The sequence below is a fragment of the Myotis daubentonii genome, chromosome 18 (assembly GCF_963259705.1).
Source record: "Myotis daubentonii chromosome 18, mMyoDau2.1, whole genome shotgun sequence".
Classification (NCBI taxonomy): Eukaryota; Metazoa; Chordata; class Mammalia; order Chiroptera; family Vespertilionidae; genus Myotis; species Myotis daubentonii.
The window spans coordinates 34,677,703-34,704,951 of record NC_081857.1 but is presented as its reverse complement, the minus strand read 5'-3'; the positions used below and the strand labels follow the sequence as shown (position 1 = coordinate 34,704,951).

At 50.3% G+C, this 27,249-nt stretch overlaps 1 protein-coding gene across 5 annotated transcripts in view; it reads right to left on the bottom strand.

Annotated features, from left to right (window-relative positions):
• The window catches only part of IGSF3 (immunoglobulin superfamily member 3), an 86,853-nt gene extending 65,929 nt beyond the window's left edge, over positions 1-20,924 (bottom strand). For 3 of the 5 annotated variants that reach the window (XM_059673309.1, XM_059673313.1, XM_059673314.1), the window contains exons 1-2: positions 20,785-20,924; positions 19,477-20,135 (exon numbers count right to left, since the gene is read on the bottom strand). In XM_059673309.1, coding sequence (XP_059529292.1) covers positions 19,477-19,519 — 43 coding nt within the window. In that variant the 5' untranslated portion in view covers positions 19,520-20,135; positions 20,785-20,924. The other 2 variants (XM_059673310.1, XM_059673311.1) reach the window with 2 other exon arrangements.
• Between the last annotated feature and the right edge of the window lie 6,325 nt (positions 20,925-27,249).

Sequence of the window (27,249 nt, the reverse complement as noted above, 5' to 3'; positions counted from 1 at the left end):
TGATGGCTGCTGACTGCTGACGTGCCCACTGCTCCAGGCCAGCCCGGCTGTGGCTCCAGGCCTGTCATTTCCTGTACCTTAACGAGGGGTCATGTAAGTGCCTTCCCATAACTGCACACACACACCCACCTCCCCCCCCTCCCGCGCACAGAGTGGCTGAAACAGTGCTGAGCAAGCAGGACAGGGGCTCCTTTATGCACCCAGTGATCTGTTCCCCCCCTCGGGCCCTGTGACATGTAACACAAGTTCCCGCAGTCCGGTCACTCCCCACAGGCGCCAGGACCGAGTCCCTCCGCCTGGCCTCTGGTGACCGCCACTGTCAGTACCTCAGGGGGCTGCTGGCGACTTGGGGGCGGGGGAGATCCAAAGAAAGATGGGCCCGAAAGACTTCTAGGAACTTTAAAAGGCCTGGAGGTGAATGGTGCCAGTTCTTTATTGTGTCCAATTTTACTTCAAAAGGTCCTCTTAGCACAATACACCCACCAGCCAAGACCAGGTTGGTTTTTGGCTCAGAAACAGGGAAGGTGAGACTTTCCTCACCTCGCTGGCTGGCGGAGAGGTGAATGGGGCAGGAAGTGTCTGCTGACAGCCTTCCAGGAAACTGACCTTGCCAGAGGCATGGTCCAGTACGTGACCAAGAATGCAGACAGCTAAGCTGGGACAACAAAGGAAGCAGGGAACACACTGCGGGGCCCTCAGGCCATGGGCCACTGCCACCCGCGGGGAAGCCTGGTAGCCGACCAGGGTGCCCTGCCTCTCCGACGCCTCTGTTTCAGGGGATCCTGACTCAGGGACCGCAGCTCTCTCCCATAGCCCCTGGTGCGCCATCACTGACAAATCTCTCCCTTTCCCCGGGACACTCCGACTAGATCAGTGATGGTGAACCTTTTTTGCTCGGCGTGTCAGTATTTTGAAAAACCCTAACTTAACTCTGGTGCCGTGTCACATATAGAAATTTTTTGATATTTGCAACCGTAGTAAAACAAAGACTTGTATTTTTGATATTTATTTTACATAGTTAAATGCCATTTAACAAAGAAAAATCAACCAAAAAAATGAGTTCGCGTATCACCTCTGACACATGTGTCATAGGTTCGCCATCACTGGACTAGATCCCCGGCCATGCCTGTGCCCTTGAATGGCCCATGCAGGCTCACTCTGAGAAACTCAGCGTGGTACATGAGATGACGTCAACATGGAGGAGATGCTAAAGAACAGGCAAGACTGTCACAGCAGCACACACAGAGCAGGAGCTTACGCAGATGAGAAGGCTAGAAGTGAAACTGGCTTACACTGGTGGGACGTGGAGAGGCAGAGGTATGGCAGGAGGCAAAAAGGTAAAGGTGAAGGGCAGGTGAGACAGGGCAGCAATGCCCAAACAATGGGGTGAGGAGCCCCCTTGGGCCTCCGATGCTCTCAACATCAGACGACCCGGGCTGGTGAACACTCAGTGGCCGTGTGCACTGTCACTGGCTCTGAGAATCTGGAGCCCAGCTACCATGGCCTGGCCAGGACTGACACACGAACAGCGAGCTACCCCGAGGGAAGTGACAATACAGTCCAAAGGCCATGCCTTTATGGCCCAGCAACTATGTACTATGGCCTAAATCCAACCTCCAAATGGCCACTCGTGTCTAAGGCAACCTGTGGCCAGTCAGCTGAGCAGGGTGGCACCCCTGGCCCTGAGCAACAAGAGTGAGCATGTGCCATGCCAGGCACGATGCAAAGCACTCTGCTCAGAGGGCCCGCCTCAGGCTCACTGTAATGCCAGTGAGTAGCTCCTATTTTACATGAGAAAAATGGGCGGTTGGAGTAGTTAAGTAGCTTGCCCCAGAGCCCTCTGCTGACTCAATCATAAAGATGTAGCGAATGCTGGTTGGGTGGACAGATGGATGGATGACTGGAAGGACAGATGGACAAAGGAAAGGCCAGCTTGACAGATGACTCCAGTTTCATCCTCCTCCTAGGACTGAACTGGGCCTTCCGCCTGATGAAGAAGCAGGGAGCGCAGCGGTAAAATCAGGGTGGCTACCTACGAACAGAAGGGCATCTACAAACATTTACAACCCGCTATGTTGTTGAAAGTGGAGGGAAAAGCCCAGCCGGCGTGGCTCAGTGGTTGAGCGTTGACCTATGAACCAGGAGGTCACAGTTCAATTCCTGGTCAGGGCACATGCCTGGGTTGCAGGCTCGAGCCCCAGTGTGGGGCGCACAAGAGGCAGCCGATCAATGATTCTCTCTCTTCATTGATGTTTTCTGTCTCTCTCCCTCTCCCTCTCTGAAATCAATAAAAACATTTTTTAAATATTAAAAACAAAAGAAAGCGGAGGAAAAATAAGAATACCAACTTTCCATTAGACAAAGAAAGGGTCCCTCTCTGTCTTCACATTTTCAAACTCATAAAAATAAACAGTCCCAGAGAGGCCGATGCCGGCTGCCTCCCAGGTCTGAAGGGGTGTCTCCTGGGTGTTTATGGGGCCAAGTTTTCAGGGAGAGGAGAAACAGGACCCACGGGGCTCACACCCGGAGCGGGACAGGCACCGCATAAAGGCCCTTTCCTCGCATCTGGCTCTGCTTTGTTTAAAGCAAGAGGGGATTCGACGTCTGCACTTTCCTCGCTGCCTGACAAAACCCAGATGCCCAGAGCCTCCCAGCACCATGTAGGGGCCTCTGCCCTTAGGAAAATAATGTGAGTCAGCCAGGCAAAATGAGCTCGGCGCTGCAACAAAGAGAGAGCCCTGCACTCCCAGCGCCAGGCACCGCGCCCAGCCTTCGGGAAAAGGCACATTTTGAATCTCTTGAGAGTGGGAAAGATGACAAAGTTGGGCTTTGCACCTCATTCTTAGTCTAGCCTGGAGGTCTGGAACGCCTCCCTGAAGCTCTACTTTTAGGCAGATGACTGAGGCGCTCCAGCTGGTCACCAGCAGATACCAGCCACCAAAGCACGCCTCTCTGCAAGCCACTTGACATTCTGGTGACCTGGGAGAGCAGCCACCTCACTAGCACAGCTCCTGCGCAGGGATCCCTTCCCTGGAAAGCTAAAGGCCTTAACATCACTGCGAGCCTCAGGGGTGGAATGAAAGCCAGCCAGCTCCAGCCCATGCATGGCAGTCCCATGAGCACATCCCCCGCCCCGTTCCCGCTGCTTTCTACTAAATCTCACCTACAAATGAATTACTCCAGGAGCTTACTCTGGTCACTCGGCTTTCCCTTTCTTCCCTCCCAATCGACCTGGTATTCGTTTCCCAAATCCTCTCTCCCCAGGTCCCTTGTCTTAGTGTCTCCCCTGCTCGAGGCCCACAATACCTCCCCATGCATAACCAGGGGTCGCAGTGCTGCAGACGATGCCTGTGGGATTCGTCGGGACACGATCCCACGGTTCTCTGACAAGGCCACGTCCACTCCTGTCTCCAGAGGTCGGCTCATGCCATCGCTCCTCGGATGCCTTCTGCTCCTCCTGTACAAATCCTCATCCTACCTCAGGATCCAGGATCCACTCCAAATACAGGCTCCTCACTCGGTCCCTCGTGCCAACGTCCTTACCCCTCTCCTGTCTTACCACAAGGCTAAGCACGGGCTCTCTGATGATGATCTGAATTGCATTGTTTAATAAAAAGAAATCCTATTTCTTGCTCCTTGGACGCAGTGTCTAACGTAGGTTGCCTCAACTGGCGAAAACAGTGAGCACAGAGAGTGTGGTGGTCGGCCTGCTGTATCGGCACTGGCTGTCATCAGGGATCCTGGTTCCTCCCATCTGGTCCCCGCTGACTTGCTTTCCTCATGATGACAAGACAGCTGCCTGATTGCCAAGAACCTAGAGGGAGGAACTGTCTGTCTTTTCTTCTATGTTTCGTTTCTTTTTTCGTTTCTTTCTTTTTATTTTTATTTTTATTTTTATTGCTTTTAGAGAGAGAGAGGAAGGAGGAGAGGGAGACAGAGAAAGAACAAGAGCCCTGACCGGGGATCAAACACACAACCTTGGCATATCAAGACAACGCTCTGACCAACCTAGCTGCTACCTGGTCAGGGTTCTTGTGTGTTTCTTTTGAATCGGGAAGAGGTCTTTCCCAGAATCCTCTCCGGTAGACTTCTCCTTATAGCTCACTGGCCAAAACTGTGTCAGACGCCCATGTCTAAACCATAGACTCCATGACTGGCTCAGATCAATCAGCTTTTACCCTGGGGCTGGAAGTGGGGTCACCTTTCCGTGAGTGGGAAGGAGAGGGCGAGTGTGGTGTTGAAAGCAAATAAGGGCCCTGCCATGAAGAAGAGAGAAGGCTGGCTACTGTGCAGGCAACCAACAGGGTCTGCCACGGGCAGGAACCGATGTCATATATTTGCGTTTTCCCTAACTTGCCACCCCCATCCTGTGCTGGCACATGAGATAAACGACTCAACAAATAGCTGCGGAATTGAGCTGAACCGGAAATTATCCTGCAGGTGTGAGAAAATTGCGAGCATTATCACAGAGTGGCACAATTGGACACGTGTGCACAGCAACTGGACAGAGGGCCAAGAAATCCAAATAGATGCAAAAAAAAGCACTTAGCAGAAGAGGTTTGGGAAGCTCCGGTCCAAGCCCTAGGCTGGCCCAACTCCCAGTTCTCGGAGAGGGAGCAGGACCAGGCCAGAGGGCTGGGCTGCTCCCCAGCTGGGCCTTCTCCTCAGCTCACCCCAACCTCCGATGGCCAGTGGTCCACAGCCACCCATCTGTCCAGGCTCAACGGAGGCTTGCAGGCAGGCGGGCAGTGCTTGGCAGGTAACTGAGCATGTCGTGGGCACAAACAGATCTACTGAGTATGAAAACACCCGAGGTCTGGGCCCTTCTTGGGCTGTGCTGATAGGTGATAGGTCTCCCTCCTTTTTCCTGCTCATCTGTGCCTGCCACCTCAGCTTTGCAGCACAGTCCCCCAATTCTTTAGGCTACTGACAGCACTACAGACCCGAAGATACACATGCCTCCACCTTGGCTGGACAGGTAGCCAGGCTGCACAGAGCCATGCTGAACACAAGGCCCTAGAGTCCCATCGGTACCCGGTGTCTGCATCACAGGTCCGGGGTTTTGTTGTTTCAAGTTCTAGATTTCCTTTTCCTTACTTTCTTTTTTTTTTTAATGCATTTAATACCACATTAATTATACACTTTAAAAGATTTAAAATGATAAATTGTACGTTACATATATTATACATTAAAAAAAAGAAAAAAGAAACTTGACCCAGGTCACATAGCTCTAAGTGGCAGCACCAGCATTAGAATTTAAATTGGATTTCCTTTTCTAAAACTGTAGCTGGCATTTCCTTGGCTACAGAAAGCTGTGTTAAATGCAGCCTGCTATGAAAAGCTCATTGATTACGACATGCATTCAACACTCGATACAACACATTGACTGAGCAACTAGCAGGTTGAACCATATGGCGTTGCTGTTTTTGACCTACAAACATGGCGATGTCTTCCATTTCAGCTAATATCTATGCCTACAGCAGGATAAGGAGGGGCTGGGGACACCAGGACCAACAGCACAGCCCCTGTCCTGATGGAACTTGCAGTCTAGTACATGAAACCAAGAATTAAAAAGCAACCTCAATCTTGAAGAAAGTAAGTCTAGCTTCACTACTGTGGTTAATTGGGTGTATGTATTTGTGACTGCTTGACTTCTTTGCTAACCTATAAACTACACAAGAATGATGGCTGTGTCTCCTTGTAGCACATGGCCCGGCACGTAGCAGAGCACGTTAGATACTGGTTAACTTATTAGTTCCTGTTACAAGAGACAAGCGAGGGTGCCGAGAGGCTTTTGGCAGAGAGAGCTAACTAATCTTGGGCGGTGAGGACCAGGCACTTCCCTAGCTTGGAATTTCTGACACTGCAGATATGGTTGACTTAGGTCTTTACAAAACTTAGGTCCTCACAGGGCATATTAAGCTACCAGCAGCGCAGGTAGGTGGGGCTTCACAGGGACCACTTAAAATAGTTGAGAATAAACTGTTTTCCAACACAATCAAGCATTTGAGAAACACCATTTACATAAACAATTGGCACGCTAATTGCAAATCATTCTGTTGGTCTCCTAAAGCAGGGTCCCCAAGGACCTGTATTAGGCGCTCTATTTGCCTCGGTTACCTTAGAATATCCACTTAAAAGTAGTAACAATGAAATTCTCGGAAAATATTTGCTAATTCAGACATTTTACTAATTGAAACTCATCTTCCTCATCAGTCTATGTGTTAGGACTTCTACCTATTAAGAGAAAGTAGCAAAGACGGCCCTTAGAGTAATTCACCAAATTCTTCCGCAGGACCCTTCTGGTGGCAAGAACCTGAGCGAACATCAGGGAGTGGGTGGAACTAGAAACGAAAGAAATGACAACTTGAAGAGCAACTATAACCCAATTTAGTCTAATAAATGATATATGTGATGTCACATCAAATTATAAGGAAAATGTGAACATTTCAGAGCCTGCACCCCTGCTTTTTTTTTTTTAATTTTTACTAGAGGGTATTTTTTTCATTATTTCTAGAGAAAGTGGAAGGGAGGGAGGAGGAGGAGAGAGAGACACAGATCGATTGGCTGCCTCCCTCACATGCCCCCACCAGCGCTGGGGAACCTGCAACCGAGGTACGTGCCTTTGATAGGGAATTGAACCCCCAACCCTTCCATCTGCAGCCGACACTCTAACCACTGGGCTAAGTCGGGCAGAGCTGCACCCCTAGTTTTTTTACTAACCCGATATTATTTAACAAAAGTGCCAGTGGACACCACTGACCAGCAGGCCTGTTATCTACGTTGCAGCATCTCCTGGGGAGCCAGCCCTGGACACGCTACACAGATACAGAAGCGCCTGTCACCGTTCTCTGTGCCAGCACACTGGTTGCAGTCATGGTGTGTCCCGGACTCTCTTGACATGGCCAATGGTCAGCAGGCCCCGTCCCCATGCCGAAGGCAAACAAAAACCTGTCACCATCTCCAAAGGATGCCCAGGTCCCCATCCAGCCTCATTGCAGAAACTCGCGCATCTCTGGATGCAGGCGGGACGATCAGGACCCGCGAGATTATGCTCTGGATGTCTTAAGAGATTAGTTACTTAAAACCCTCCACGTGACTTCAGTCATCCCCCTACTGATGACAGAGGAAGAGCCTCCTTGATTACAGTGAATGCCTCTGCATTTACAAAAGGGAAGATGTGCAGAAGAAAACCAGAGTCAGATTTCTGATGGGCACCGCACCAGCGCCAGGACACGGGCTGCTGAATAAATTATGACGAGGAGGCAAACACAGTAATCATAAATCCCCCATAACTACCACAGTCCTCAGGGCTCACATTTACTTATTTCCCACCAAAGCATAGATTGAATCTGGCCTTGTGCTCAAATGAGGCCTGGCTCTCCCCAAATTCCAACTATGGGAAATGACAGCTCTGTGGTGGGGTTACCAGTGGGAAAGCAAATGTTTGGATTGTGTAATGCTTTAATTAAAACAAAGACGACGTATACCAGTCTCCTCGTCTGTTAAGGGGGTTTCCAGCCCTCCATCCATTCTCCCCGCTCCCAGGCCAACACAGTCTTGTCCTCACCCCCAGAACAGTTCCCCTTTAAAATAAGAGGATTACACCTGAGATCCAGAAAGATTCTTCCAAAACAAATTCAAGTCTGGAGGCAAGTTCTCGATCTCCTCTCTCCTTTTTAGACACCCACTGCCCATGGGAGCTACTCGGAAGAGCTGGGTTTGTGACAGGCATGTGAAGGGAGAAGGGACGGCATTGCTTGCAGCCATGACGTGCCTGAGCACCCAGCCATTACCCGAAATGACAGAGGGAAGGAAAAGAGCGGGCAGGGTGCTGGGAATGCGGGCTTGATCTTTTGTAACAAAACGCCAGAAGGCAGATTGCAAAACTGTTCGGCAACATCAGGAGACATTAAGAAATGGTTCAGCAAATCATCTCTAAACGGTGTCATAAAGGGCTGTCTGTTGCAGGGTGAGCCTAAGAACGAATCTATCTACACAATCGCTCCTCTCAGGAACTAACAGACGTGTCCATCTGTGAAGCAGAATTTCCAACAGGCCATCCATCCCCAAACCAACAGAAAACCATCCATCTCCAAACCAACAGAGAACCACTGTGGAGCAAAACCAACAAGGAAAACCAGAAGGGCCTGGCAGAGCACTGCCTGTGGATGGTGGATGGCCCTGCAGGCAGGCTCCTAGGAGCAGCCCCCACCTGCTTGGGGGCTAAAGCCATCTCCACTGGGCCCGGTGCACAGCATGCCTGGGACCTGCAGACTCAGGGATGCGTGGAGAAGAGGTGACACTCAAGACAAGTGCAAAGCGGTGTCGTCTCAGGGTTGAAGCAAAGGGGGAGGCTACCTGGCACGGTGCCTACCTGGAAGAGCCTGCACCCTACTGAGCAGACTCCCACAGCAGCTTCTGGGAAACAAAGCCTCCCACTGGCCAGGGTCCCGAGCCATCCCTCAGCCTCCCCTCCCATGGCTTCCTGAGAAGAGTCACTCTGGAAGGACTCAGAGCGGCCGAGTACAGAGCAGGAGAGATGGACCACACCACCACCACCACCACCACCACCACACCCCAGCATAAGGGTCCTCCAGACAGCCTGCGACACATGCTCTCTCCTACCTGCGGGGGAAGTATGGGACTGTTCTATTTCCCATTTGTTCTGGCTTCCTAGAAACTCAGGGCTTCCATATATGAAATTCCCGACTCCCATAGATGAGACAACATCCCCAGCAGTTAATAAGGGCATTCCACATATTCAGGACTCAATATACTCGCATCTTTTCAAAAGGAAGAATTTGCCCTTATGGACCCTCCTCCCTCATCTCCTCCATCACTGCTATTCAGGGCTGCTTGTGGTATTCTTAATTCATGGTTGCCAAAGAAGAGAACAAAACAGGAAGAAAGGATTCTAAGTAATAATAAAAAAAAAAAGGCTTACCTTAGGGATAGAAAAGAGTTCCCTAATGCCAGTGTTCTTAATTAATCTATTTGTTAAAGATTAAAATACATATCAGGTGACTATTTAATCATGTTCACCATGATTTTACCTTCAAATTCTTGCTATGTGAGATAACAGAACAATGAGCGATTGAAGCAGGCACTCAGATATTGGGTAAATAAACAGATGAAAGTCTTCTCAGGAAAGTATTATAAGAAGATTCTAACAGAACTGTGGTCTCTGGACGGGTGTAGCAGGTCAACGGATGTTTAAGAAGGGTTGCCTATGGTATGTGAATCCAGCAACCGTCCCTCCAAACAGCGACTATTTAATAAATTGGGTATAAAGGTGAACCTCCAGTGACTCCCGAGGTTTTAAAGAAAGCCATAGCCGTGAACCTGAGAAGTAACCCACACTTTGAAATAATATTTTGCCTGGCCAGTGTGGCTCCGTGGTTGAGCGTCGATCCAAGAGGTCACGGTTCAGTTCCCAGTCAGGGCACATGCCCGGGTTGTGGGCTCCCGTGTGGGGCGTGCAGGAGGCAGCTGATCAATGATTCTCTGTCATCACTGATGTTTCTATCTCTCTCTCCCTCTCCCTTCATCTCTGAAATCAGTAAAAAAACATTTTTTTTAAAAAAAATAATATTTTTGCAGCAACAGCTGCTTCTGCAGGACTAGAGAGAAAAGTTCTCTTTCTGTGGGTTAAGGTCTTGACTGTCTGGGAGTCAGCAACCTTGAAGGTGCCCCTGGTCCAGTTCATTCTAAATGGAAGAATCATTTGGGAACTGAAAAGTCAGGAAAACTCTCACTTTTGTTCTAGTATGTGAACAAACAAGGACACTTGATTGAATCAGACACAAAACCCAGCATTAAAGCTTAACAAGCTTTAAATAGGCTTCATTTTAATTCAACATAGCTTCAAAATTAGAACTAAAATAGTCAATAAAATATGTGCATGCTTAACTTGTTAAATTTGTGTTTTGGGAGAAAATATTCAGAATAAACAAGTCAATTCTTTTCATAAAATACATTCAAATTTAAGGGTAGTGTTTTTATTATGACTCTTGCCCTTGATGAAGACAAAATTATTCCATTATATAGCTACTGAATGAGGCTCACGACTCCCCAATAATTTCACAAATTACAGTTGCAACTAGCTATAAAATAACCAAATCAATTCTGATTTGGCCATAAAACCTAAAAAATAGGGAAGAAAATCACCCCTTTATAATCAAGTTGTTGAACAATATATTCTGTATGTTTCCATTTATGTCGGAAAAAATACATGCGCATATCAAAATGTAAGGAATATATATCAGACTCAGTATGGGGCATGGGGCAGACAGGGGAACTTTCATATTTTACTTTTTGTCTGTACCATTTGATTTTTTAACAATAGAATTATAGTCAACTGTTATCGCTGTTGAAAAATTCAAATTCAAAAAACTAAAGCTTATAAGTATAGGCTGCCTTGTGAAATTGAAACCAATCTTTCATTGCTTTATTTTTGTATACGCTTACCCTAAAGCACTTTATCTGCTGTTTTAAATTATTACTTAATTCAAATCAAAATTAAGGTTTCCTGATGGACGTGTTACACTTAAGAGGTTGTGAAATGTCATTCTCTGGACGTCTTTAAAAACGAAAACCATGCCGAAACCGGTTTGGCTCAGTGGATAGAGTGTCGGCCTGCGGACTGAAAAGTCCCAGGTTCGATTCCGGTCAAGGGCATGTACCTGGGTTGCGGGCACATCCCCTGTAGGAGGTGTGCAGGAGGCAGTTGATCGATGTTTCTAACTCTCTATCTCTCTCTCTTCCTCTCTGTAAAAAATCAATAAAATATATTTTTTTTAAAAACACACAAACAAACATGGAGTAGGTTGTACCTGGCCAGGACAAGATATGGTTTGATGTGAAGCAATGAATTACTCAACTCCAGGTCTCCTGTTCCCCTTCCTACTGAAAGTCAATCAAGGTCACCAATGCAACCAATTCATGGGCAAACACACTGTGCAGACACGAATGGACCTGGATAGCACCTTCATGCATGTTAGGCCTGTCACTGTCCTCTGTACCAGCACACTGGTCACATTCATGAGGCATCTTGAACTTTCCTGACTTGGCCAATGATTAGCAGGCCCTCTCCCATGCCCAAAGCAAACAAAAACCTAGTTGCCTAAGCTCTCAGAATAACACTTCGAGTCCATAAGCTGGCCACCTTAAGAGATTTCAAAAACACCTAAAATGACACCACCTCCCCCTAACTGCTAAGATACAGGGGCTAAGGTACCGAACAGGTCAGGCTTACATGTCCTTTGGTCATCAGCAGCCCAGGTCACCAGCCTGATTTTGCTTTAGAGCTCGGTTATATCAAGTGTGAGATCACACTGATGGTTGCATAGGAAAAGCAGATTGATACCACATTTAATAAATGCTGTCTGTCTGGGAGATGGAAGATTTCAAGTTTATGAGGCTCCTGGGGGAAGGGGAGTGAGTAACAGGGGTCCTTGAGAAGAAGGTTGGCAGCCCCGTCAGGACAAGTCTCTGTCACCGACACACCACCGGCGGGACCCAGTGCCCTGTGGAGGGCAGACAGTGTACTTAGAAGTCTCCACAAAAAGGAGGAGCAGACTGCACTCCTGGGAAAATGGGTGTTATAAACAAAAACAGAATTAACACACAAAAGTAACACCGACTTAAGGCAATCCTGACCTTACTCCACTAATCAAAGAATCGTAATGGGGCCCTGGAGCGTTGTCCCATACACCAAAAGGTGTGGGTTCGGTTCCCAGTCGAGGCACATACCTAGGTTTTGGGTTCAATCCCCCGTCAGTACAAGAGGCAGCTGGTGTGTGTGTGTGTGTGTGTGTGTGTGTGTGTGTGTCCCTCCCCCGCTTCCTCTCTTTCTGAAAATCAAAGAAAACATATCCTCGGGTGAGGATTAAAAAAAAAAAGAATCATAACGGGGAAAAAGCACCCCACTGGCATCAGCTTCCTTCCCCCTGTTTTAATAAAGGGAAGGCCTAGGGACCTGAGAGTTGGGGCGAAGAGGCCACCACTAGAAGATTGGCCAACAATCTCTTGAGCTCACAGTTTTGTTACAGCTTCTTTGCCCAGATGCTGTTTTGATGGACACACGAAAGAAAGCTCACCCTTTGGTGCAAGAACAGGTCCCATCACTTCCACTCTGGACCTGCCCCTCCAGGATGGCCTCTTGCCTTCCCTAGCCACTCCTCCAGAGGTCCTCCAGGATTCCCACTTACAGCTCTCTGGCATCTTCCATCTGTCTCTGGCCCAAATACCCAGGCCCCATGCCAAACACCTTCTCCAATTCTTACTAAGCCACACCTTGAGGGTTCGGGCCCACCGACACTGGGGCTGCTCCACCCGTGTGCCCAGGTGTCTTCCACCCCCCAATTTTGCCAGAACCTCATCCTTCTATGTCTGAAGGCATGCCTGACACTCCAGCTCCTCCAGAGCCTTTTCAGAATGACCACTCCTGACCTCGTCCAGCCTCACCGCTCCCGGCCAGAGAACCCCCTCACTCCTCCCGCTGAAAACAAGCACACACGTGCCTTGCCTCCCTCCACAATGAACGCCCATCCTCGGATACCACACACTATCAATGTCTTCCTGGCCACTTGGCCTTAGAGCAGCGGTTCTCAACCTGTGGGTCGCGACCCCTATGGGGGGTCGAACGACCCTTTCACAGGGGTCGCCTAAAACCATCAGAAAACACATATATAATTACATATTGTTTTTGTGATTAATCACTATGCTTTATGTTCAACTTGTAACAATGAAAATACATCCTGCATATCAGATATTTACATTACGATTCATAACAGTAGCAAAATTACAGTTATGAAGTAGCAACGAAAATAGTTTTATGGTTGGGTCACAACATGAGGAACTGTATTAAAGGGCCGCGGCGTTAGGAAGGTTGAGAACCACTGCCTTAGATGATCATCTCCTAGGGGTCAGGGACAGGGTTGTGTCCAGCAACGCCTGGGTCACGGGGATGGTGGGGGATGGGGCATTCAAATGAATTTAATTAGAGTTAAAAGAGGGCTAGGCTGAAACTTTGTTTCAACTCTCGTTATTATAAAGCTTTTTAAAGTCCATGTGACATCTGACCACATGCGCTTCCAGCCTGGGTAGAGTGAATATAATTTAATCTTTGGTTTAGGATCTTGCCGGGCCCTGAGGCTCATTATGCGCTTCTGCTACTGTAATTACAGATGCGGAAGATGCAGAGCCTGGGCTGCCAGTGGCCTGGAAGCTAGCTTCTAGAAGAAACCCTTGCTACCACACCTTGTGATTTGTGCCTTTATGAAAGCAGAGATCCAAAAATAAAAACGAAGTCCTACTTAACTGAGGATGCGTTATGGAAAGTCCATTGCTATGGCTTTTGTTAAGTGCCTGCCACTGTGGCCCCCGCACTAAAGGGTTCTTGATGAGAGAACTCGGCAATGTGATTTTCTGCAACTATAAGCTTGATTTTGATGCAACCATTTATTCCTCTGGAAATCAGGGTGAATTCACACACAGGTGTCCTAAATTTCCTTAAAGTAAAAAAAACTCTTCATGAGGAATAGTTGTGCTCCCTTTGAAACAGCAAAGAAACAGGTGTCCAATTGCGGCGAATGAGGAGCTCCCAAAGGAACCTAAAAATATGACTTAAGGAGCCATAACTCAGGATGCGCAAGGCTGGGACCACGGAAGGCCAACACCTGGAGCCACTTCATGCAGGGCCCAGGCCTGGGCTCCAGGGACCCAGACTAAGCCCAGATTCCAAACTCAACACATCCAAGTCAATCCTCCCTGTCCACATTGTCCCACCAAACTGGTACCTAAAACCACTGACAGTCATTTCTCTAGTCTCCAAAGGGCAAATCTACCACGGTTATGAGTCTGACTCTGAATTATCAGGACTCTGCTGGGAAGAGAATGTCCTCCCGCTCCGAACCCTGCCATCTGAAAGCACAGCCCCAATCCTCTCCCCAACAACCACCACCGACAGTGAACTTCACAGTCTGTGGATGGAATTCAGAGCGTATGTGAACTTGAATGGGGGAAAAATGAACATACAAAACCCCCGACATCTTTATCTGCACTAACCTCTCAGTGCATGTTAACAGTGCTTTTGTTGTGAATGTAGCCCATGACTGTGTCACAACAGATACATGCAGAGACCGCAAAATAGCATGTTCATTTTCATTATGCCCAAATTATGGTAACTGTTGGACCTTGTTCTGTAATGTTATTAAATGCTACATCATAACCTTGGCTCTTGATATTTTGATAACTTAAGTTTCAATACCATTTATTTTCTTTGTTATCCTATGCATTTGTATCTATGCCCTTTAAAGTGTGTCCTGAGAAGGGGTCTGAGGCTTCACCAGATTGCCAAGAGGATCCATGGCATAAAAATGGTTAGAGAACCCCTGCCTGGTGAAGTAAAGGCATGAGCACTATAGCCAAAAAACATGGATTCCAATCCAGGCTCTGCCAATTTCTAGTTCTGTTCCTTTGAGCAAAAGGATTTAAACTCTCTGAGCCTTGAATTTCCCCATCTTGACTGAAGGAGCCAACACAGAAACAATACCTACCTCGTTCATCAACAACTTAACTGAACACGTGGTTACTCTGCGCCAGGCACAAGGCTGAGTTCTGGGGCTACAGCAATGAACATGACAGAGAGGGAGGGCCCTTCGGTACTTTCTACAGAAGGTCATGCCATGTACACTGTTTAGCAGTGACTGGCACATAAGCATTCTATAAACACTACAGTCCTACTGCTAAACCCACAACGTTTAGTGTTTAATTATGTGCTGATAACGTTGCCTCCCATGTAACAATTGTTAATGCATCTAGCTCATCGGTTCTCAACCTGTGGGTTGCAACTCCTTTGGGGGTCGAACGACCCTTTCACAGGGGTCAGAAAACACATATATAATTACATATTGTTTTGTGATTAATCACTATGCTTTAATTATGTTCAATTTGTAACAATGAAATTGGGGTCACCACAACATGAGGAACTGTACTAAAGGGTTGCAGCATTAGGAAGGTTGAGAACCACTGATCTAGCTCGTGCCCTCCCAACAAAGCTTCCCGGAGGCTAGGGGCTGGGGGTCACGCTCACGGAGGGCACAGCTTGTTGGATGGAAGAACACAGGATTTGGAGCCAAATGGCCCCGGCCTCGAAACCACTCTGCCACTGGCTAGCTCTGTGACTACACCAGAGACCAGCAGCTGTCCCCCAAAATCTGTCCTCTACTTCCTCTACTGTAATAGAATTCCTAGATTTGGGCTGTGCACATGGACACTCAGAATCAAGGATAATATTTCCCAGCCTCCTCACAGCAGAGTATGGTCATGTGATCAAATTCTACCCAATGGGGATATAAGCAGAAGTGATGTGTATAACTTCCTAGAAGCGTCCTTAAATTAAGAGGGCCTGCCCTTTACCTATCCTTTTCCCTCCCAGCACGGCCATCAGGGACATGAGATGCCCTTGGGAATGGAGGCGTGCACTTGGAGCAAGACAGAAGGGGCCTGGGTCCTACCATTGTGGGGCACATTTCTAGCTGGTACAGTGATCTACCTTTGGCAAGTTCCTCCACCTCCCTGGGCCTCCATATCCCCATCTACAAAAAGGTGATCAGACAAGGTCTCTACCCAGCAAGGCTGTGTTGAGGACTTAATGAGATGGGGCTTGCTCCACAGTAAGGACTTGCGTTGGGAGACGTGATATTACCACTGTTCTTATCTCGCTGCAAAGAAAAATGTTGGAAATGGAGACATCTTAACACTGACCTGGGAGAGAGGTGGCTCAACAATCACACACTTGAAAGGCACCCCAGCCACTCCAGTCCTCCAGACAAGAATTCCCTTCTCTGGCACCCTTGTCAAAGGCCCCCAGGGAAGAGAGGCGCACTCCCTCTAGGACTACTGTTGGTAGAGGGATGTTTGTTCACCCATATATCACTATTCTCATCTATCCCTTCGGAATCCTTGAATCCTTCCTCTGAGGGCCCTGACCCATCTCGCTCCTCTCCTCTGCCTCCTTATCTCTGCCTTTAATGACCCCAGCCCTGCCTCTGGTCGCACTCCCACAGGACATCAAACTTCCCTTCTATCTCTTTTGGAAGCACCCTCTGGTCTCTGCCCAAAGAAGCTCCCTAACTAACTGGGAAGTAAGTGATCGCATCCTGAGCCCATCCTTTTCAAATAGAGGCTTCCCACGCTATCCAAACGAAATTCTCTCCCATCGGAGAAGACTACAGGACCATCAGCCGCCGACAGGCTCTCCTGCATGGATCCAGAGAGGTCCCAACCGCCTCCATTGGGAGTGTTCTGTTGCTAACACTTTTAAAGCGATTTCATCTTGTTTGCAGCATCAGCGCTGAGCTGGGAGGCATAACTCTTCCTGGCAATGCAAAAACGAAATGTGCTTTATGCGCCTAAAGCTCATATTCATCTTTCCTGATAGTTCCCTCCCTGTTCCTCAGACACAAATCCTAATCTGTCTCTCCCAGAGTTGTCATCCTGTGTCACTGTCACCCACAAAGGCTGCTCCCAGGCACAGCCACAATCAGCTCGCTCTCTCTCCTTCTGCCCCTCTGGCTCCGCCCATTCTCAGTAATGGAACTTCACTCTCCTCATGGTTTAACAGGTCCAGGCTTTAGAATTGGAACAAGGGTGCCTGTGGCAGCCAATGGCTCCCCAGAGGGGTGGGAACCCAGAGCTGCAACAAGAAGAAACAAGACAGTGGTCAAGAGGGCAGGAATCAGCGCCCAGCCAAGCAGAAAAGGAGGAATCTGACCCAGACATGGCAAAGGACCGGGAGCAGAAAGCACAGGCCTAATGATGTCAGAGGAGCCACAAGCATCTCGGAGATCCGCCCTTTATCCCCCAGGGTTTCCCAACTCGCATTGCCTTTCTGGAGGCTGGCTCAGCCTCACTTTGCAGAGCACTCAGCCTTCTCCTACTTTTCACACACACACAATTTTCCTCCAGGGGTGTGGCTCACATGGGCATAAAACCTGGGGATTCTTTGCTGTTTCATAGTCACATTACACATTAATTTGCATGACACAGCAAGAACGCTGCCCCATGAATCACTCCACAACCGACTACAAGCAGGAAACGAGACCCCCAACGTGGGTTATATCCCCGCTCCAAATACCTTCTGCTCTCCAAGGTCCCCTCCACCGTGCTCAGAGCCACTGAGGAAGGAGAAAAGAGGGGACTTCTCCAGTGGGGCCCAAAAGACCAGGTAGAGATGGATGTGTGTCCACAGTTCCAAACCTCCCCACTCCCACCACGTCCGTCTCCTGCCACCATTCCCCTTCAAGGCCACCTGGAGGCTCCCTGTCCTCCACGGCACCTGCTTATACGCCAGGCTGGGAGTGAAGGGAAGACAGCAGTGCAAGTGCCAGGGCCCAAGCTTCCACTCCACAGAGCGGCCAGGCACAGGGACCAGCCGGGACTTACAGTCCTTGAGCAGCCGGAGGAAACAAAAGGCACAAATGTCACATCTCCTTGTTTTCCCATCAGCACTTCCCTCTGCCCTGGGCCCCACCCGACCACTCTGTCTCTTTCCCGCCTTCGCCTTCGCCACACAACCTGCCCCACATCTGAACCTCCCAGAGGGCTTTCCTTGTTGGTCCTCCTGAATCCACATGAATCACTAACTACTGACTTACACCCAGACACTAAGCGGATGACAAATACAGAATCACAAATGGCAATCGGATCGTTAGGACTGGTGAACAGAGAGCTTCCTGCCTTCTGCGTCCACCTGAGCACACGGGAGACACTATCCTAACCCACACCTGGGCGGAGGCTCTGCTGACTACACTGCCGCCAGGCTAGGTGTGTGTGCATGCGTCAGGGCAGGGAGGGCTGGCACTAATGAACTTACACGCTGCTTCCTTCACGTGCTACGCACCGGAATTACCTAGGACGGCTGAAAGTCGGACGCCTGGGTCACCCTCCCAGAGAATCTAGTTGAATTGGTCTGGGGTTGCCTCCTGGACTTGTATTTTTAATAAATTTTTTAATTGATTTCAGAGAGGAAGGGAGAGAGAAACATCAATGATGAGAGAGAATCATTGATTGGTTGCCTCCTGCATGCCCCACACTGGGAACCGAGCCCACAACCCAGACATGTGCCCTGACCAGGAATCGAACCCTGACCTCCTGGTTCACAGGTCGATGCTCAACCATTGAGCCATGATGGCTGGGCCCGCCTGGACTTTTAAAAGCTCCCTCAGTGATTCCAACCTGCACCCAAGTTTGCAAACCACTGACTGCACACATTTATGATGTGTTCAGAGCACTCACAGCCTTTCACTGTCAAGATAGCTCTTGGAGGCCTCATCCCATCTTCCTGGGGCTCAGACGTCAATCCCGGTAAGGCCGAGACTGGAACTCGGGTTCTCTAACCCCAGGCTCCGTTCTGTCCACCCACCTGGGAACTCTCGCCAGGGTGTAGACAAGGCATGAAAGCAATCACCACTGCCAGCAGCTCATGGACAAACCCATTAATACAAGAAGCCTGGACTTGGAGGTGCAGAGACCCAGGCATCGGAGAGGGGGGAGGTGTGCTCACATGTGAGGCCTGGGGCAATGCAGAGAGACAGACAGATCCCGGCCAGGGAGCTTATCTGAGACCCAATGTGTCCTAACATAGGTCACTGAAGACGGAGCTCAAAGGCAGGGAAGTAGTTTTGAATTTGAGGATGGACAAGCGTTAGGCACTGGGAAGAGAATCTTGAGAGAGGCGTCCAAGGTTTGCCTCTCAGTGCCAGTTTCTTCGTCCAGCTCTAAGCATTCTGACCGTCTGTGGGGGCACAAAAACCAATCCTAATACATCCCCAAACCAGGCAGCTGCAATCCCTCCAGCCTCTCTTCCTGCCAGAGCAACAATCCAATCCGAGCTTCCTTGGTGAGGGGACATATGACAGTGCCTTCAAACATGTGTTTGTATCCAGACTACTTAGGTAGCGCAAAGCATCCCTTCAACCCCTTTCCAACCACACCTACCTCCCCATCAGCATCACCACACCAACCTCCCCGACACAGTAGGAATAATGTTGCCACGTCGGGTTAAGAATTTACATGGACCGGCACAGAGGTGAAGCCACTCAAGCACGTGTGTAATGCTGCAAAGAACCAGCCCACAACCCACACAGAGTCCCCCAACCACTGACGGGCAGATGGGGGACCTCATCCCTGCAAAGCCCGGGACAGACACTTTAAGGGCAGCAAATGTTCCTTCTTACAGACCACACACGTTGTTCCACTATTCCTCCCGGGCCAGAAATGGGCCTCTCAGTTCACCAGTCCAACCTGTGCCACTCAACCTGTGCCACACAACCTGTGCCACATACCGGCCGCCTCCTGGTGTCTCAACACCTCCTGGTGTTGATGGGAAAGAACCACACGGAATTACAGGAACCAACAGCAGGTTAAACTTTCCCATTGATCGATCGCGCTGATAGCAATGCCACTTACCCAGCACAGCCAGACAGCTCAGCACCGGGAGAAAGCACTTCATGTCGGCAGCAGAGAGAAGTCACAACACGGGCGCTTCCTCCTCTCCCGGACTTAATCTCTCATTGCTGGCTATCCACTCACAGCTCCGGGGACAGTTTTGGAAACAGAACTTCACTCAGAAAATAAGGTTAAAGAGAAGAGATCAGCAGGAGGCAGTCGGGAGGACCACGGGTGGGTGGCGCATGTTAAACTCCCCGATGCAAAGAAAGGGTCCAGCACACTCCTGCAGGCGCTCTGGGCTCCTGCCACATCGTGTGCCTTGCGGTTTCCACTGGAATTATAGATTGCGGTGGGTTAATCCTCCAGGAAAAGGGGAAAAGAGTCTGAGAAAATCCTTTCATCCGCTGATTATACAGAAATGTCCTTGGCTTCCCAGTGAAGGTGTCTGCGCTCTCCTTCATTCGGATTCCCCACAGGGGCCTGGGCAGGTTTTGTCAAAACCTTTAACAGCCAAATCGGCCCTGGCTAACAGCGACTGCTTGGGTTTCTTCGTGGAAAAGTGCACTCCATCCATGATGGGAGGTCAAGGAGCTGCCACCAGCCCCAGACCTGCCTGGCACACACGAAGCCAGTTGGCGTTTCCGAGCCCTGAGGCGGTCCCCAATGCCAGCAGATTTCTAAAACAAACACAACAAAGATTTATCAAAGCCCAACACGCCGGCCACAAAACCCAGAGAGGGGCAGAGCCCGCGAACACCTGGGTCCCTTCCCCGGACCAGGACAGACGCTTTACATTCTGACCTTGGTCAGGTCGCTACGTCTGCCTCTGCCTCAGTTTCCCCGCCCAGAGCAGGGCAATTGTGGGCAGCCGGATGGTGCCTGCCATACTTTTGCCAAATGCTTCACTCCTGGGAATTCCCGGCGCGAGGCGACGAGCCCGGCGCCACGGGCAGCCCCACCCTCCGCGGGCGCAATTCGGTCTGGGGCTCCGAGGTGGGGCCGCCACTCCCGGTTCCACCCCGGCCCCCGCCCCCTACGTGGGAGCCCGGCGCGCCGCGTCCCTGGTGGCCCCGCTATTGTTTTACCTTCCCGGGTGTGTATTTTCCGCTGAGTGGGAAGAAAAGAGACGGAGGGAGAAGGGCGCCGAGGCTGCGCTTTCCGCTGCCGGGACACGCTCGCTGGGCGCCCGACCGGCCGGGGGAGGGTCTGGGGCCGACCCCCGAGCGCAGCCGGCGCCCGGCCCGCCGCCCCTCCTCGCGCCCTCCCGGGGCCCCGCTCCGCCCGCTGCCGCCCGGGCACGCGTCGCCCTCGCTCCCCTATGCTCACCTCTCTGCGGCCCTCTCCCTCTACGCGCCGGTCAGTCTGCCGGTCGGTCGGCCCGGGCGCACGCCTCTGGGGACGCGCCGCCTCCTCCCCGTCCTCCGGCTACGGCACCAGCCGCGCGCGGCCCCGCCCAGTCCCCGCCCCCTCCAGCCCGGGCCGCTGCACCGGCAGGCAGAGCGCGGGGCGCGGGTGCCGCCTGGGCCAGAGGCACCGCCCCCGGGCCCGCCCCTTCCCGCAGACCCGGGACGCGCGTCGGGGCTGGGGGGCCTGGCAGGGACCTGGCTTGCAGGGGGCGGGGAGCAGGGGGGACGCCGAGGCCGCACTTGCCGGTGGGGAGGGCCACCCAAGGCCCTGGATACATCTGGCGTGCGGGCCAGCAGCCCCGAAAGTTAACCAGGGGTTCACAGGCAGCCTCCCGGGTCGCAGGCGAGCCGCACAGGCCCTTCCCAAAGCCCAGAGAAGGCCCCAGGGCCCCCAGGAGGGCAGCACAAAAACAAAGTCTTCGCAGAGGATGTGGGCCTCCTCATATAGTGCAACCCATATTGCGCTTAGCTCTAGTACCGAATTTCCTAGAAGTTGAGACCGAATTGGACTCTGAAATAGCCTGGGTTCTAACCCTGGTTCCTCCACTTCCTCAAGACAAACCGTGGTCGGGGATTCTGTACCTCAGTTTCCCCATCTGTCATGGTTATGTGAGATGCCCGTGATACACGTGCAAAACAGAATGGTGCCTACCACATCTTCTGCACTCAGTAAATGTCAGCTGTAATTGTTTTATGAGGAGGTCCTATCCAAGCAAGTGCACTTTCATTCATTTGATACTTATCCAACCCACCTGGGTGCTGGGTAGGCACCCTCACAAGGTGACCATGGTAGACCAGGACAGCCCTGTCCTCCTGGAGCTTGCAGTCCCATGAGGAGACAATAAAACAGGGATGGCAAGAAAAAAAAAGTGTTGAAAAAGCATAGGTCCTATGTTGGGGGTCGGGGCATGAGGAGGAGGAGGAGTTGGTCACCCAGGAAGGCTTCTAGGAAGAATCAAAGAGCAGAAGAGGCAGCAGAGGAAGAGGGGGGGGGGGGGGGAGTGAGGAGTCACAGGCCTTGGACTCAGCATCCTGGCAGACCCAGAAGGGAGAGAGAGAGTGGCCCACTTAGAGGACCAGAAATCTCTGATGGGCCCAAACTAGGCTGTAAGAAAGTGCAAGAAATGAGCAGAGAAGAAACCCAGTGCCTGAACCAGGAGCGCTCTGGACACTGTGTTAAGGAGTTTGGGCGTTAGCCCAGGGCCTTTGCGAAGCGAGGTTTTGTCCACTGTAGGAAGACTACTCTGGCCTAGGTGCAGAGGATGGATGGAATGGGAGTTCTATAAGCGGCTGGGGGTGTTGCTGGAAATCCAGACAAAAGGTGATGGTGACCGAACCACAGAAGTGGCAACAGGGAAGGAGAGGAGTGAGCAGGTCCCTTGATGTGGGGAGGTAGGCTCCTGGGGTTGAGGGTGAGGATGGGCCAGAAAAACCAGTTCAGCCTCAAAGGCTGAGATCAGGATAGTAGGATAGGGCTGAATGGAGTGAGTTTGAGTTGCCTGAGGGCATGCAAGTGAAGATGTCCAAAAAGCAACTGGGTATGCCAGCAAAGGCCTGAGAGATGGGGATTAGGGGGTTGGGTGGCGTTCAGAACTCAAAAAGGGACTATGGGTTTGTAAGATGTTTTTTTCACCCTACTGAACAGTATGATAGTGAAAAGATTTAATGAAGGAATAGACTGATAATTCATTTATGCAAAAGAGAGAAAGAGAAAGAGAGAGAGAGAGAGAGGGGGGGGGGGGGGAAGACCTGCAGCACACAGGGCAATGAAGAACATGCTATGAGGGATTAAAAAATAATTAAGGGGTCTTATTTGCCCACCCCGCTCCCTTGCCGGCATGATCCGCCCTTAAATAATCATTTATTGCAAACAACTCTTGGCATTGTGGCCTGCGTATAGTAATTGCACTATAAATACTTGAATTGAATTGAACTGGATTAAATATTTATCACATATGCCAAGTATTGTACTGAAATCTCCTCTTGTGCGTTAAATATTACCTCTTCCTCCCAAGACAACCCTGACTCTAGCATCTCTCACTGCTACGGCTCTGCTAGACTCCTTCATTTGTTTACTGAGCACCTGCTATGTGCCAGGAAAAGTCTCTGCTCTCATGGCGCTTACATTCTAGAGGAAAACACAGATAAATATATAACATAGCATGACGTGTGTTCTGAGGAAAAGGGGATAAGGGAATTGTGTGTGCATGCGTGGGGGGTATGGAGGAGGATTCTGTTCCCAGGTGGTGGTCAGGGAAAGCCTTGCAGAGGGTGTGCCCTTTGATCAGAGACCTGATTAGAGGGAGGAAGGGAGAGAGGGAGGGAGCCTTGGGGATTTCTGCAGGAAGAACATTCCAAGGTTAAGGAACACCAAGTGCAAAGCCCATTAAGATGCTCAGAATCTAAAAGGTGTGCTTGAAAAGGCCTGAGAGAGAAGGGGAGTGGGGGTTGTTTTCAAAGAAGTCCCAGAGCCCAAAGCCCGTAGGACCTCACCTGCCGGGGGCAGTTTGGGTGGCTCTGGCTGCAGTGAAAGGATGGAGCTTTGGAGGGTAGGAGTGGAGGAAGGCACTAAAAAGAAGGCTCTTATGGTCACGATGGTGAGCGATGACCACGGCTAGGGCTGGGGTGGTAAAGATACAGGTTAGGAGAAATGTGTGGAGTCTGGAAGCATTTTGAAAATAGACTCAATGGCATATGGAGGGGAGAGTCAAGGGATCTTCCAAAAGTCCCACCTAAGTCTTATTTGGAGTTCTCTGACCTCACCAAGCTGCCCAACCCCGTTTCCAAGCCTGTACCTCCCAAGCACTTACTCCCTGGGCCTCTGCCGGGGCCACTTCCTCGGTCCTTGGACCTGCACTCAATTATTCCTTCTCAGTTGTTTCTTCTCAACCTACCTCACCTCCTATCCTGTTGACCTGTTGCATCCTGGTTCCCAGCACAGCATCTTCCTAATTTCCACAGTGATGAGCCACCTGAGATATTCAAAGAGCTGTGCTAACTGTAGGGCAGGGAGAGTAAATTAAACCAAAAGAAAGCCTCTGCCCTCCACACACGGAAACAAAGGAAGTAAGGGCTGAACAGGGGCATGATGGTGGCCCTTCACCTGCAGGCAGAGAAGCCATGACAAGGGAAGGAGAAGCGTCTGGTCTGAACGCTCGTAGCCTGCATCACATGTGTGTGTGTCACATCTTACACTGGAATGTTGAGGCCCCTCCTGGGTCGGCCTGGAATGGGTTGCACAGTGGGATGTTTTGGGAGATTCCCTCCTGAACCTTCTCCCCCCCAGGGCGGCGGTACACTCAGAAGCCTGCAGGAGCCAGGCTGACTCACAGCGTCAGCAAAGCGTCACAGTTGGGAACAAAGGTCTAGTGTTGCCTTATTTTCCTACTTTTCAAGAAAAACAGGAAATCCAGATTTTCATCGAATGCTTCCTAATTTTTTTTCATTGGAAGCTAGTGTTTCAAAATAAATGAAACCCTGTGGGAACACAACACAAAACTTGTTTGAGGTTAAGATATGGCCAGTGATTCTATCAGTTGGAGGTCTCCAGACCTATTGTAGCTGTAATCAAAGGCTAATCTAACACCAGAAGGGAGTGGTGGGGAGGGGGGCGAATTTGGGGGCAAGGGGGAGAGGGGGAACATCTGTAATACTTTCAACAATAAAGATAAATTTTTTAAAAAGACCATAAGTGATATAAAGATGCAAATGGGGGGGGGGGAGAAAGGGGATGGTTAGCCAAGTTGTCTTGTTGAGGGCGAGGCACTTTGTGTAAAGACAGCCTGACACTCAGCGCTCACAGCACGGATGTTAATTGCTCTATTGCGCTTTGAAATGCCAAGTGGGAAGAGCAAAGCTCCCCACCTCACAAGCAGCCGCTCAACAATTCTCCTGATAGCTCGCTCTCTTCCTGGTGATTACCCTCCCACACAGGCGAGGGTCCCCAAGCTGAGGACTAGGAATAGCTCACACAGGATGCCATCTGCCTTTAAAAAAAAATCGACTGTTGTATTTTGAGATCAGGGTGGCGAGGGGGTAAGAGGGTCCCCAAGGCGTTCCCCCCCCCCCCCAGGTGGATGCTGAGAACCTCAGGCGCATCACCTAGTGTTGGAGAAGGGGCTGGACTGCCCCCATGAACTCTGAAGTCTGGTTTCTCCCAGCGGGAGGAATAAGACTGGTCCTCCCTCCACAAAACCCCAGAGCTGTGCTCGCTTGCTCTCCGGCTGACAGAGCACAGCGGGTCTGAAGAAGAAAGCCGGGGTTTGTGCCTCAGACCTGCCTTTACTGTCTCCTAACTCTAGTCATGTTACTTCCTCTCGCTCGCCCTCCGCTCCTGCTTCCTAGAAGGGGGTATAACAGCCCCTGCCCTCACATCGAGACTGTAAGGATTAAATGAGTTCATATAAAGAAAGAATTTAGCAAAATACCTGGCCCGCCCTAACAGGTTTGGCTCAGTGGATGGAGCGTTGGCCTGCGGACTCAAGGGTCCCAGGTTCGATTCTGGTCAGGGGCGTGTGCCTTGGTTGCGGGCACATCCTCAGTGTGGGGTGTGCAGGAGGCAGCTGATCGATGTTTCTCTCTCATCGATGTTTCTGGCTCTCTGTCCCTCTCCCTTCCTCTCTGTAGAGGATCAATGGAATATATTAAAAAAAAAAAAATACTTGGCCCTTGGTAGTCAGTCCTCATTAGCTATTCTCGTCACTAGTTAAGAATCTCACACAGCCCAGGCGCAGGGAGCCAGGAGCCGGAACGTCTGGCCTTAGTCTAGGTTCCACTACCTGTGCTGTCTTTTGACCTCGCTGGACCCAACTTTCTTCTTCTGGAAAATGAAGTTGGTTGGACTAGGCAGAAGGTCCCACACTGGCTGTGCATGAACTATTCCACAGAATTGAAAATACAGATTCTCAGCCCTGGCCAGTGGTTAGTACTGGCCCTCACACTGACGGGTCTCGGGTTCAATTCCCGGTCAAGGGTGTGATCCTGGGTTGCAGGTTCTAGCCCCAGCCCTGGCAGGGGCAAGTATAAGAGGCAACCAATCAGTATGTCTCTCTTACATCAATGTTTCTCCTCCCCCTCTGATCCACTCTCTCTAAAAATTAATGAGAAAATATCCTCGGATGAGGATTCACAAAAATAAAATAAAAGTACAGATTCCCAGGCCCCATCTGAACATCAGTGTGTGAGACTAAACTAGATGGGCTCTTCCAGCTCAAAATTTTATGACAGCTTTTCTCCAATTCATGATCCCATCTCCTCTGTCCAAGCCCATTTCTGATTTTGATTGATGGGTCCCTCAGCTACACAGCTTGTCACCTAGATCAAGAGTTAGAAGCGTTCACCTTTTCATCAGTATTCCATTCAAGAAGCTCCCCCTCCTGCCTATCCCAACCTTGAGGGTTTCATGGCTCTCCATTCCTCTTTTCCTAAGTCTCAGCAAATCCTGATTTTTTTTTTTTAACCCAACAGCAGCCTTAGATCTCTTTCCCCTCATGCCCAGCTCTGGCGCACGGCCTACGTCCTACCCTCCTGGACTCCCTCCCTTTGTGAAAGCAGGCACGTGACCCTGAGCCTGTGTGTAAGCAAGGATTTTGGCTCAGGCTGAATGCCGCCACACTTGTCATGTTGGCATGGCTTCTCTGAGCTCGATTGGCCGACCCCCACTCTCTCCTTCCCTCTCACAGCCCCAAGGCGCTGGGCTGGCTGCCAGCATGGCTGCCACAGTCAACCAGGCGGTTGTCCAGGTGGAGGACTCTTAGGAATTTTGCTTGGCCCCTCTGGTGGGGGGCAAAAAAAAAGCATGAGTTTGATCACAAAGTTTCTGTCCTCGCACGGGGAAGGTGTGCCACCACCGATCTACTGTTCTAAGAATCCAAACGACCGAGCCGGACCGTGAGCATCCGGGGCACAGAGCTTCCGGATGCGGGGCCCTCTTGCAGACATCTGCTCCCCACCAGTCGCCAGGGCTGCCGGGCCGATCTGGCTGGCACCTTGCCTGTTTCTGGAAAGGAGTGCAAAGACGCTGGCACATCTCACCCAAATGTATAGGAGCCTGGCTGACAGTTTCCGAAAGTTCACTTGGAAGTTAATCATTTGGAACCCCGAACATATTTCCCCGTAACAGTCATATAACATAGGTGATTCTATTTCCAAGCTGACACACAAGCCCGTTTAACCCTTACTATGCTTAAGAGGAAAAAAAAAAAGCAGTAAGCCAACATACAGTTGAAACACAAGTGACTGAATATTACTGAAAAATAACATTAGAACAGGAATTTTTTCTTTTAAAAAATATCAACAGATATTTAACAAAAATGTAACATAAAGCGCTGTTCTACACCCTGGGGTGCTAAAGAACATGGGCAAGCGTCCCATCCTCACGGAGTTT